Genomic DNA, 11,934 nt, shown 5'->3' on the forward strand with positions numbered 1-11,934 from the left:
AAGATATCTATCATACTGACCCTGTGTTGGTGGGAAGCAGTTTGCAGGATTGGGGGTCTACCACTATGGGTTTGTCTACATTTGAAACACTACAGTGGCACAGCTCCAGCTGCACTGCTATAGCGCTTCAGCGTAGCCGCTCCTTACAGTAACAAGATGGATTATCCCTTCTGTGTAAATAATCCACCTCTCTGAGAGGCAGTAACTAGGTCAATAGAAGAATTCTTCCACTGACTTCTACACTGGGGATTAAGTTGGTTTAACTATGTTGCTCAGAGGTACGGGTTTTTCATGTTGCTAAGCAGTATAGCTGGGTTGACCTAACTTTTTTATGTAGATCAGACCTATGAATTAGAAAGGAACCTTCAAGGAGTTAGGTGTACCAAAGCCTAACTCCCTTAAGTTCCTTTTATACCCATAACATAATATATTTATTCAATATAAGGAAGAGTTGCAGATAGTAGCTGGCTTATGTTGGTGAAATACAGATATTGGCTGCTGTCACAAGAATTATGCACGCTTCTTCAGGAGCTGCAGAAGGGGACTTTCTTTCCAGACCACAAGTTCACACTGGAGGATGTGGAAATGCCCATAGTAATCCTGGGAGACCCAGTGTACCCCTTACAGCCCTGGCTCATGACACCTTACACAGGGCACCTGGAGATCAGCAAGGAGCGTTTTAACAACAGGCTGAGCAGGTGCTGCATGGTAGTCGAACGTGCCTTTGGCCATTTAAAAGCTCGCTGGAGGTGTTTAAATGGCAGGCTAGACCTTACTGTGTGAATCTAAGGGTGACATGTTTGCTTAGGTATAGAACATTGAGGCAGAGCATTTGGCTGCGCAGTTTGAACAGCCGGATGCTAGGGCTCTGGGCTCCTCTGAACATCAGAGAGGCTTTGAGGAACCACTTTGACAATGAGGGGCAGTAACACATGTCTGCTTTGGAGTTGCTTCCCTGTTGCAACCATGTACTATTTTGGGGCCCAAGATCCATGCAACACAATGCTTTAGAAGCCTGTTCCTGAGAGTGAATTGCTTGCTATAGGCTTTTATAGACCACAGAATAAAAACACTGTACCATTAAATACCTTAGCCTTTTTATTTATTGATAAAAAGGGTAAAACCTCACAACTGTGTGTAGGTCCAGCTATCATTGTGCAAGCTGTGAGAAGGGATGGAGTGATGGGGAAACTCAGGAGTGCTGTGGAGTGAAAAGGAATGTGTGAGCATAGAGGGAGGTGGGGTTGGCAAAGAATTGTGTATCTGCAGCAGAGGCGCTCGAACTGCTCAGTCTGCAGCTGTATCAAGCACTTGAGCATCTCTGTCTGGCCTCCATAACATTTATCATCCGCTCTGTTGCTTGCCTAGCAAAAGCAGCATTCTCTTTTCTGTCCTGCGTTTTGGCTTCCCAGCACTTTTTCCATGCTCTGCTCTGTCTCTCATCGCACTGCAGCACCTCATGGAATATCTCCTCTTTGCTTCACTTAGGATTTTTTCTTATCTGTTGCAGCCGGTCGGCAGGGGTCCGTGGTGTGTTCCTCAAGGTCTGTGTTGAACAGAAAAGGGATTGTTACATTCCAGCAAACAATTGAAACATTTTAATAAAAAGAGTATTTTGCTAGTAGAAATCACTGAGATTCTAGGCAGGCGCACAGCCCCGTGAGCACCCCAAATCATGAGTTCCGGAAGTGGGAGGAAGGCAGTTGTGTATAAGGACAAAAAGGTCTCGGCTTACAGGGAAGCTTTTCAGGGAACTCATTCTAAAATTATCCCACAGTTTTTGACAGGCAGCCAACCTGCTGGCTGACATCTTGCTGATGAGAGTGACTAGGGAAACCAAGGTTCAGCTTTTGAATGCTTGCGGCTTTAACCCCAGTCTATATGCAGCTCAGCTATGTGGTGCTTTGGTCCCAGTTCCAGTGATTGCTAAATGGCATTGTACAGTTTCCTACAATGGGGGACTTAAAAAGACTGCAATCCCTTGGAATCTGTGGCAGAGGATTAACAAGTACCTCTCTGAAACTTTTCAGAGCCTCCCTTCGGAGGATTCCCTGCAGGTCTCAATGTCCATCAACACCCTGCTTGGCCATGCAGATTAGCTACATAGGGCAATGTCCAGATCACAGAAAACACTACCTGTGTCCCACTTTTCGATTCCCTACACAAGCCACAGCAACTTACCCGGAAGTCTCATCTGCTTCCTGCTCCCCGTTGAACACTTCTGGAGTCAAGAAAAGTTCCTGGCTGCCTGCCACCCAGATGACCCCGCTGGGAGAACAACAACCTCTTCTAGCTCGACTTCTTCATCCACAATTCCCGCCTCAGGTTACTTCTCTTTCAGCAGCCTATGAAGTATCCACAGGGTAATTGGCGATGGAGGTGGGGTCACCACCGAGGATAGCATTAAGCTCCTTATAGAAGCAGCAGGTCTAAGGTGCACCCCTGGAGTGATGGTTCGTCTCCCGCACTTTATGGTACGCCTGCCTCAGCTCCTTTATCTTCGCTCTGACCTGCTGAGTGTCCTGATCATAACCATTTTCACAAAAGCCTCGAGAAATTTGCCCATATGTGTCCCAATTCCTATGGGTCACTCGCAGCTCTGACTGAACAGACTTCCTCTCCCCATATACTGATCAGATCCAACAACTCAGCCGTGGTCCAAGCAGGAGCATGTTTGGGATGATAGCCAGACGTGCTCACCTAGGAAGCTCCTCTGGGAAGCCAGCAAATGAGATTTAAAAGAGATTTAAAAGTTCCCCAACTAAATCATCCCAGCCAGGGCTTTGTCAAGCCTGACCTTAAAAAACTCTAAGGAAGGAGATTCCACCACCTCCCTAGGTAACCCATTCCAGTGCTTCACCACCCTCCTAGTGAAAAAGGTTTTCCTAATATCCAACCTAAACCTCCCCCACTGCAACTTGAGACTCTTACTCTGTGTTCTGTCATCTGGTACCACTGAGAACAGTCTAGATCCATCCTCTTTGGAACCCCCTTTCAGGTAGATGAAAGCAACTATCAAATCCTCCCTCATTCTTCTCTTCTGCAGACTAAACAATGCCGATTTCCTCAGCCTCTCCTCATAAGTCATGTGCTCCAGCCCCCTAATCATTTTTGTTGCCCTCCGCTGGACTCTCTCCAATTTTTCCACATCCTTCTTGTAGTGTGGGGCACAAAACTGGACACATGTACCTGTTATGTAATGTAGCTCGTGTACCTGTTATGTAACGTCAGTTCGTTGCCAGGACACTTATCTGATTGATTTATGTACCTGTGGTCAGAGCTTCCACTTAAACTCTATTTTCAGCTCCCCAAAGACTTGGGGTTTTTTGTTGTGTAAACGGGTGGACTCACCCCTGCAGAGCCTCCTACTGGTTGCTCTGGGGAATTAGCTCTATTCCAGCCTGGAGCGCCCTCTGCAGGCCGGTGATCCACCTGTTTGCTACTGGACCGAGTCCTTCCCAGGACCCCGGTGCCTCTTTAACCTATAACTGGGTTTCCCCCTCCCCAGGGAACCCCCACCTTCTATCCCCACCTTGCCTCACTGTATGGCTACTGCCAGTCATTGTCTAGCCCCACACTCTGGGGCAGACTGCAGTCTCAGCCAACTCATCCCTGGCAAGGAGGGTTTGGACCTGCTGCTTTGTCCTACCCCTGGGCTGCCCTCTGCAACCCACAGTACCTTTGGCCTATAGCTAGGCTGCAGCCTGGGGCTTTCCAGGCTGGAGCTCCCCAGCCTTTCCCCAGCCCTGCTTCACTCAGGTACCTTCTCTCTAGTTTCCAGCAGCCAGGCCCATCTCCCTCTGAAGGCAGAGAGAGACTGCCTGGGCTCTTGGCTCATAGCCTTTTATAGGGGCCAGCTGTGGCCTGATTGGGGTGTGGCCCAGCTGCGGCTACTTCCCCAATCAGCCCAGCTTGAGAGCAGCAGCTCTCAAGCCCTGCCAAGCTGCTTTCAAACCCCTTAAAAACCCGGAGCAGGGATCCACCCTGCTACAGTTGAGTTGTTTCTCTGTGCAAAGTTTATCCGTTCAAATTTCATAGATCTCAAGTCTCATGATAAGTTACTGAAGCTAATGTCTTACAGGATACAGGCCTATAGGTTTTTCTTGCATTACTGCTGAATGTAATGCAAAGCAGAATATAATGCAAAGCAGTAAATATAATAAAAGGCAAGCTAGCCCACTGGGCTTACAGTAACATCGAATATAACAAAGGCAAATTAGCCAACTGGGCTATAGAAAAGAAAGAAAGAAAGAAAGAAAGAAAGAAAGAAAGAAAGAAAGAAAGAAAGAAAGAAAGAAAGAAAGAAAGAAAGAAGATTGGATGTTTTTCTAAAAGATCTGCTCTAGGAATTATTTTGAGGAACTTCTATGGCTTGTGTTGTACTGGAGGTCAGATTAGATTATCACAATGGTCTCTTCGTGTCTTGAAATCTATGATAGATAGATAGATAGATAGATAGATAGATAGATAGATAGATAGATAGATCTCCTTTAACATAAAGTTCAGTGCATGCAGATTGAATGTTTATGATCAGAGAAAATAATTGAGCCCATCTCTAGTTAAAGTATTTTTTAAAAGAGATAAAAAGTCATCTTCAGAGCTTTCTTGTGGCCGCTAATACTGCACGAAGAAGCTTCTTCAGAGCCTCACGAACTTCCTTGTTCTTCAGACTATATACAATGGGGTTTAGCATTGGTGTCACCACTGTGTAAAGCAAAGAGATGACCTTGTTGAGCACCAGAGGGTGGTCTGAGGAAGGTACCACATACATTGCAATCAGAGTCCCATAGAATGTGCTAACAATGATAAGGTGAGAGGAGCAGGTGGAAAATGCCTTTTGCCTCCCAGTGTCGGAAGGGATCCTCAGGATGGCCCTGAGAATGCAAATGTAGGATGTCAGGATTAAAAGGAATGGGATCAGGGATACAGCTGAAGAGAAGAAGAAAACCATGATCTCAACCAAGTAAGTATCAGAGCAGGAGAGTTTTATCAGGGATGTAATATCACAAAAAAAATGGTCAATCTCATTGGGGCCACTGAAATTTAAATTAGAAAGCAAACATATGGTTATTGATGTTCCTATGAAGCCAATCGCCCAGGATCCAGCTGATAACTGAGTGCAAACCTTGCCGTCCATGAGTGTCATGTAATGCAGTGGCTTGCATATAGCTAAATATCGATCATATGACATGACAGTGAGAAGGAGACATTCAGCAACAGCCAGGGCACCAAAGACATAAAACTGCATCATGCAGCCTGTGAACGATATAATGTTATCCTTGGTTACCATGCCAAACAGAAACCTGGGAACAAGATTTGTGGCATACCAGATTTCCAAGAAGGATAAATTTCCTAAAAAGAAGTACATAGGGATGCGGAGACTGTGATCAGTCAACACCGTAATTAAAATAAGGAGGTTTCCAATTATTGTCACAAGATAAGTAGCTAAAAAGACCCAAAAGAGGATAATCTGGAGTTTTTCAGAGTTTGAGAATCCCACAAGTATGAATTCGGTGATGACTGTTTGATTTTCTTTACACTTCTTCACCAGATGAACTTTCCCTAGAGAAAATAAAATGATAGTATAATTACTTGTATTTAGTCTAGGCAGAATTCCATTGTTATTATTGTAAGATTCTGACAGATATTTATTTTAAAATGATTTTTTAAATTTTTACCAATTTAAATTTTCACACTTGTTAGAAATTAGGGGGGGGGTCAGACAATAATTATGTAATGACCGCTGATGGTGAGAGTCAAAAAGTTAAAGCTTTATAACCATTAAAACACCGAGTGTCAATATCATATGTCAAAATTGTTATATACTTGGGGGCAGCCGGTTTAGGAAGAAATCACTTGAGGCCAGACAGCAGACAGCTAACAAAACTACCATTTTATTTACAGACTCAGAAAGCTCACCCAGCCGGCTGAAGCTGGCTGAGCTATCCCCTAATAATCTAACTCAGTTACCATAGGAACCAAAAACCATGACAACCAAATACACAACAAAAATATACAAAGTAAACAGCATTAAATCAAACTCTCAGTAATTTTCAAGGCACATTTTTCTTACTTTGCCTATCTGTACATTGATATTATTATCAATGGAAACATTTTTTTCATTGGTTTGTGTTTATACTGGGAAATCAAAATGTACTGATATTTACTGATAAAAAGTCTTATCTTTCCAAGCCTACACATATTGCAGTAGTACCTGTTGTACCTAACCATCATCAGAGCCCCATTATGTTAGCTTCTGGAGAAAGACATAATAATAATATATAGTCTTTTGTCTGGCAAAAAACCATTCCCTGGAACCTAACCCCCCTATTTACATTAATTCTTATGGGGATATTGGAGTGGCTTAACATCGTTTTGCTTAAAGTAGCATTTTTCAGGAACATAACTACAACGTTAAGCAAGGAGTTACTGTATAGAGATAGTCCATTTCAAACCCTTAGGAACAAAAGAAACTTCTATATGTAGAGATTTTTCACAAGATTAGATTTACACTTTTTATATACTTCCACTTGCAATGGGCAAAACTCCTTATTTGAGTTACTTGTAATTACATTGGAATACCCATTTTCTTTGCTTACTCATTTTTAACACTACCAGCTCTGCTTTGAAACTCGGACATTAACACCTGTGTAAAGTAACTGCCAAGGGTGAAAGTGTAATTGAATGGAAGGTACAGCTAGTTGCTTTCTACACTTATGTTGTAAAAGTTGAAAATCTGCGCAAATTGCAAGACAGCAATGCAAAAAATAGTCATGAAGGAATTGATCCTAAGGAGGACTTAACTTTGAATCATTCCCTCTAAAAGCACACACACAGCTCAACTTAAATGACTATATCTGCCTGTTGGAAGTAGCAGTAGATTCATATCAGCCACTAGAATAGATACAGCCCTGTAGTGTGTTAATGTTGGCTGAAGAAAGTAATTGATGTCCAGGTATGGAATTTGTAGCGTGTGTTGGGATGCATCACTGAACATGGGGACAGGGGTGGCTCCAGGCCCCAGCATGCCAAGCACGTGCTTGGGGCGGCATGCCGCGGGGAGCGCTCTGCCGGTCGCCAGGAGGGCGGCAGGCGGCTCCGGTGGACCTCCCGCAGGCGTGCCTGCGGAGGGTCCGCTGGTCCCGCAGCTTTACTGGAGCTGCCTGCCGCCCTCCCGGCAACCGGCAGAGCGCCCCCCGCAGCATGCTGCCCTGCTTGGGGCGGCGAAATGTCTAGAGCCGCCCCTGCTTGGGGAGGTAGGCTCATGTTTAGGTGTGGAGGGGCTTCAATGTAGCTATGCCAAGGATTGGTGCCAAATGTTTCTGCACCTTTCTACATGTGATCACTTGTCTACAGTTTTTATATAGCAACAACCTCCATAATATATAGGCAGTGAGATTAGGAGAACTTCCAATGGCACACAGAGTAAGTAAAACATGAAACTAAGATCACCATTAAAGCAAAGGTACCCACATTGTGGATATGAGAAGAAGGCATTGCACTGACAGCTCAGATCCCATTGAAATCCCTTTGAAAATACCAGCATTCAAGAGGAGTAGGATCAGGACAACATTTTCAAAGTTCACTAAAGGATTTAGACATAATTTCCATTATAATTCATGGAAGATCTATGTCTAAACACCTTATTTGGGTTTAAAAATCTCAGTGGTGCATAGCTGGGTACCTTAGCCCCCTCCTAAGAAAATAAATGAGAATATAATTGACATCCCCTGAGGATCTTTGGCCAGAATTTCCATGTTATCTAGGTGTCTAGTGGGATTTTCAAAAACATCTCAGTGCCTAACACCCATTGAAATCAATGAATTTTGATGCCTAGGTGCATTTGAAAAATACAATATGTGTATAAATTCCTTTAAAAATCCGATCCCTTGCATTTGATGTGATTACTTTTCACAGACTGGGGTTTGACTGGACTAAAATTCTGCTCTAAACACCCAAATCCTATCACAATAGTGCGTATGTTTACCTTTCATTCTCTTTAGTAATATCCTTTCCTTCTTCGTGGACATTCATTGGCTACCTTAGGGCTTCTGCTGTCCTTTTTTTCTTATGTACTCCCATCCATGACTTGATGACTTGCCAAACATCTTCTTGAAAGAATGTGCTGGGAGTGGTCTCCTATTACATACCTTTAACAGGGTCATATATCTCCTCTTGTGCTAAACCCATTGGGGTTAATTACAATGATTATATTTTTGAGTGTATTTCATAGATTAACAAATTAAGATTCTAATTTCAAAGGGAATATTTGTCATTTGGTTCACTGGCACTACCCAGCAAAGCCTCAGCTTTCCTCGCAAAGATTTATTTTTTCTCAAAAAATTGAGAACCCCAAACAGTTTTTTTTTACCATAAGATGATTTTTGTTCATTTGTTTTCCATTTGTGTTGGGAACCAAATTTTGTGCTTTCAGCATTTTCCCTCATTTTTCTTTAGTTGTCATCTGCACATTTCTTGGCTTTCAAGTTTTCTTTTGTTGGACACAAATTTGAATTTTTTCACTAGAGGTGTTGACTAAATTAAAATATTTTTATTAATATTTTTCAGCAGAAAAATAAAACATTCTCCAACAAGTTCAACTCATGATACTTTGTGTGCATATTCCAGTCCCAGCAGACAGTGGGTCTGATGCTGACTCTACAAAGCCAATGGACTTACAATTAATAAAACTGCAAACCCTTCCTCTCTTAGGTGGTATAATCTTCAGAATAAGGGATTGTGTCTTCTTAAGTGTTTACACATCACCAAGAACAAGAGACTTGGTGTTGATTGTCCTCTCTGGATGTTTCTGTTATATCAATCAATCAAACACCACCACAAGACCAAAATCAGGTCTTGTGACTGCATCATTATTTGCAAGCAGCAGCTGATGTCCACATTAGGGGTCTGAGAGGACAGTTTCTGAAATTACTCAACTCTCATGGATTTACATATTATGAAGAAACAGAAGAAAAAAGGGAAATATTGTCTTCAATGAGGAATAAGGGTAAAAAGCACCTCCACAGATCACAGTTCTAGAAAAGAATGTATGATGTCTACACTGCAATAAAACACCCGTGGCATTCTTGTGTGTGCTGATTTGGGATTGTGGGACTCAGGCTTCTGGACTATAAAACTGCAGTGTAGACTTGGGGACTAAAGCTGAATCCCAGGCTTTGGGAAACCAGCACCCTCACAGAGTCCCAGAGCTGAGCCTGTACATCTACCCTGCAATTATATAGCCCCAAACCTGAGAACCAGAGATTCAAATCAGCTGGCATAGGCCACCCAGAAGTGTTTATTGCAATGTAGACATACCCATAGTTAGATATCTACGGGTATTCACTCAGGACCAGATTTTAAAAAGCATTAAGGCACCTAATGGGATTTTCAAAACCATCTAGTCACCTCAAACTCAATGAAACATTGGACTTAGGGTACGTCTACACTTACCTGCCGGTTCGACGCGGAGAGTTCGACTTTTCGGAGTTCGAACTATCGCATCTGATCTAGACGCGATAGTTCGAACTCCGGAAGCGCCGCGGTCGACTCCGGTACTCCACCTCGGCAAAAGGAGTTGGCGGAGTCGACGGGGGAGCCGCGGAGTTCGACCCCGCCGCGTCTGGACGGGTGAGTTGTTCGAATTAGGGTACTTCGAATTCAGCTACGCTATTCACGTAGCTGAATTTGCGTACCCTAATTCGACCCCCGCCCTTAGTGTAGACCTGCCCTGAGACTCAGAGGCCTGGATTCAGTTCTTGGCTCAATCTCACACTCTTCACTTGACCTTGCTCATAACTGAAGAAGGCACTTGGATTGGGATTTTCAGAAGGTCTTAATGGAGTTAGACACCCATTATATTCCAGTGAGAGTTAGGTGCCTTTGAAAATCTCACCTATAAGAAAATTCTTAACTTTAGACACCTGAGTGGTCCTTTGAACTTCAATGGTACTATTCATGTAGTTACACACATGCTTTGCTGAACTGGGATCTTCATCTCTCCGGGTCAGATTTTAAAGTTATTGAGGCACCTAAAGGAGCAGAGAGGCACCTACTGACAGATTTACACAGACAGGTGTCTAATGGGATTTTTATAAGACCATATAAATGGCCATACTGGGTCAGACAAATGGTCCATGTAGCCTAGTATCCTACCTTTTGATAGTGGCTGCTGCCAGATGCTTCAGAGGAGGTGAACAGAACAGGACAATTATCAAGTGATCCATCTCCCATCATCCAGTCCCAGCATCTGGCAGTCAGATGTTTAAGGACACCCAGAGCACAGGGTTGCATCCCTGACCATCTTGACTAATAGCCATTGATGGACCTATACTCCATGAACTTATCTAATTACTTTTTAATGTAGTTATAACTTTGGCTTTCACAACATCCCCTGGCAATGACTTCCACAGGTTGACTGTGTGCTTTGGGAAGAAGCACTTCTGGGCCAAGTTCCGGGCCAAGCCTTCAGAATGAGAGAAAAGGGCAAACCTGCCTCTGCCCAGACTGTGCAGGAAATCACCCCACCCTCCTGGAACTGCCCTCTGGGGATGCAGCTGGAATTGTATCTGATTGAGAGTTCCAGAGCCTGGTCCCTTTGCTGTCACACCATGAAGGTGAATAGAAAAAAGTGCCATTAAAGTTTAGTTTCATCTGATTTGTAATCACAGACATGATGATGCATCGGATGAAGCGGGTTTTAGCCCACAAAAGCTTATGCCCAAATAAATGTGTTAGTCTCTAACGTGCCACAAGGACTCCTCGTTGTTTTTTCCATACTCTAACAATACCTGCTTGAAGTGAAAAATTAACTCAACCCTCGCTATGGAGTCATGACCAGCACCTCCATCATGTATCAGTAACATATGGGCAGAAAATATTACAGGACTTTGTAATTAACTGAATATTAAATTTTGCAAACCCAGGAAATTCTGAGTAATGGTTACATTTAAACCAAAACCAAATCTGCTATGGGAAGTAATGTACAGTTAGGGCATGCAACCGCCTTAACTATAAATTAAATGATTTAATGTGTCTTTTAAAAAACAGTTTATTCTAATCAGGGCCAACTTAAAATGTTTGACTTTTTGCTTTGAAACATTTTTGTCTTGAAATTTATGTTTGTTTGCTTTGGGGGGGGGGAGGGTGAAACACCAATTCCTGCTTTTCCTTGCTAACTTTATTATTATTACTTGTTTTAAATTATGCAATAATGCAGATAACTAAGCCAGTCAGCCAGCTGGAAATGACGAAACAGATACAAGAACATATTGCAGGTCCTTCACACTTCTCTGACAGTGAAAAATGGCCATGTATTAATTATTGTGCTAGGTGCTGTACAAACAGAGAACAAGACAGTCCCTGCCCCACACATTTTACAGTCTAAGTAATCTCAGTTTCAATGGGCAGTCTGCTCTGGCTGCTTTACACCACTCAGTCGTAGCCCAAAGCAACCAGGGGTTACCAGGAATCTGGCCCTAAAATTGAAAATAAATTAAATAATTTGTCTCTGGAGGCCCTGGTTGCAGGTCTGTACTTAAGGCTCAGATCCATTTTGCATTTAAAGTAGAGATTCAGTGTCTGGGTTATTCCAAGACAACATAACCTGTACTCACCTTGAGACTATTACCAGTTACAATCAACACTAGGGTGCAGTAAAGGGATGCAGTAAAGACTGGTAGTGCACACCAGTAAATTACATTAGAAGGAGCAACCAAAAAAACCCCAAAAAAACAAAAAAAACCCCCAAGAGCCAGTGGCAGAGGGAAAAACAAAAACAAAAGAAAAAAAAACCAAGAGCCATTGGAGCAGAGGAAAAATTGGTGGGGGCTGAGCACCCACTGGCAGCTCCATGCCCCGCCCACCCGCACCAGCTCACCTTCGCTTTGCCTCCATCTCCCCTGAGCTGGCTGCCGCGTCCTGTTTCTCCCCCCA

General features: G+C 43.3%; 1 protein-coding gene across 1 annotated transcript; it reads right to left on the reverse strand.

The window, feature by feature from the left end:
- Window positions 1–4,594: 4,594 nt before the first annotated feature.
- Window positions 4,595–5,524, reverse strand: LOC123348412 (olfactory receptor 6B1-like). Its single transcript, XM_044985934.1, has one exon. The coding sequence runs from the start codon at window positions 5,366–5,368 to the stop codon at window positions 4,595–4,597; it is 774 nt and encodes a 257-aa protein (XP_044841869.1). The 5' UTR covers window positions 5,369–5,524.
- Between the last annotated feature and the right edge of the window lie 6,410 nt (window positions 5,525–11,934).

The sequence above is a fragment of the Mauremys mutica genome, chromosome 13 (genome assembly GCF_020497125.1).
Source record: "Mauremys mutica isolate MM-2020 ecotype Southern chromosome 13, ASM2049712v1, whole genome shotgun sequence".
In the NCBI taxonomy this organism is placed as follows: Eukaryota; Metazoa; Chordata; order Testudines; family Geoemydidae; genus Mauremys; species Mauremys mutica.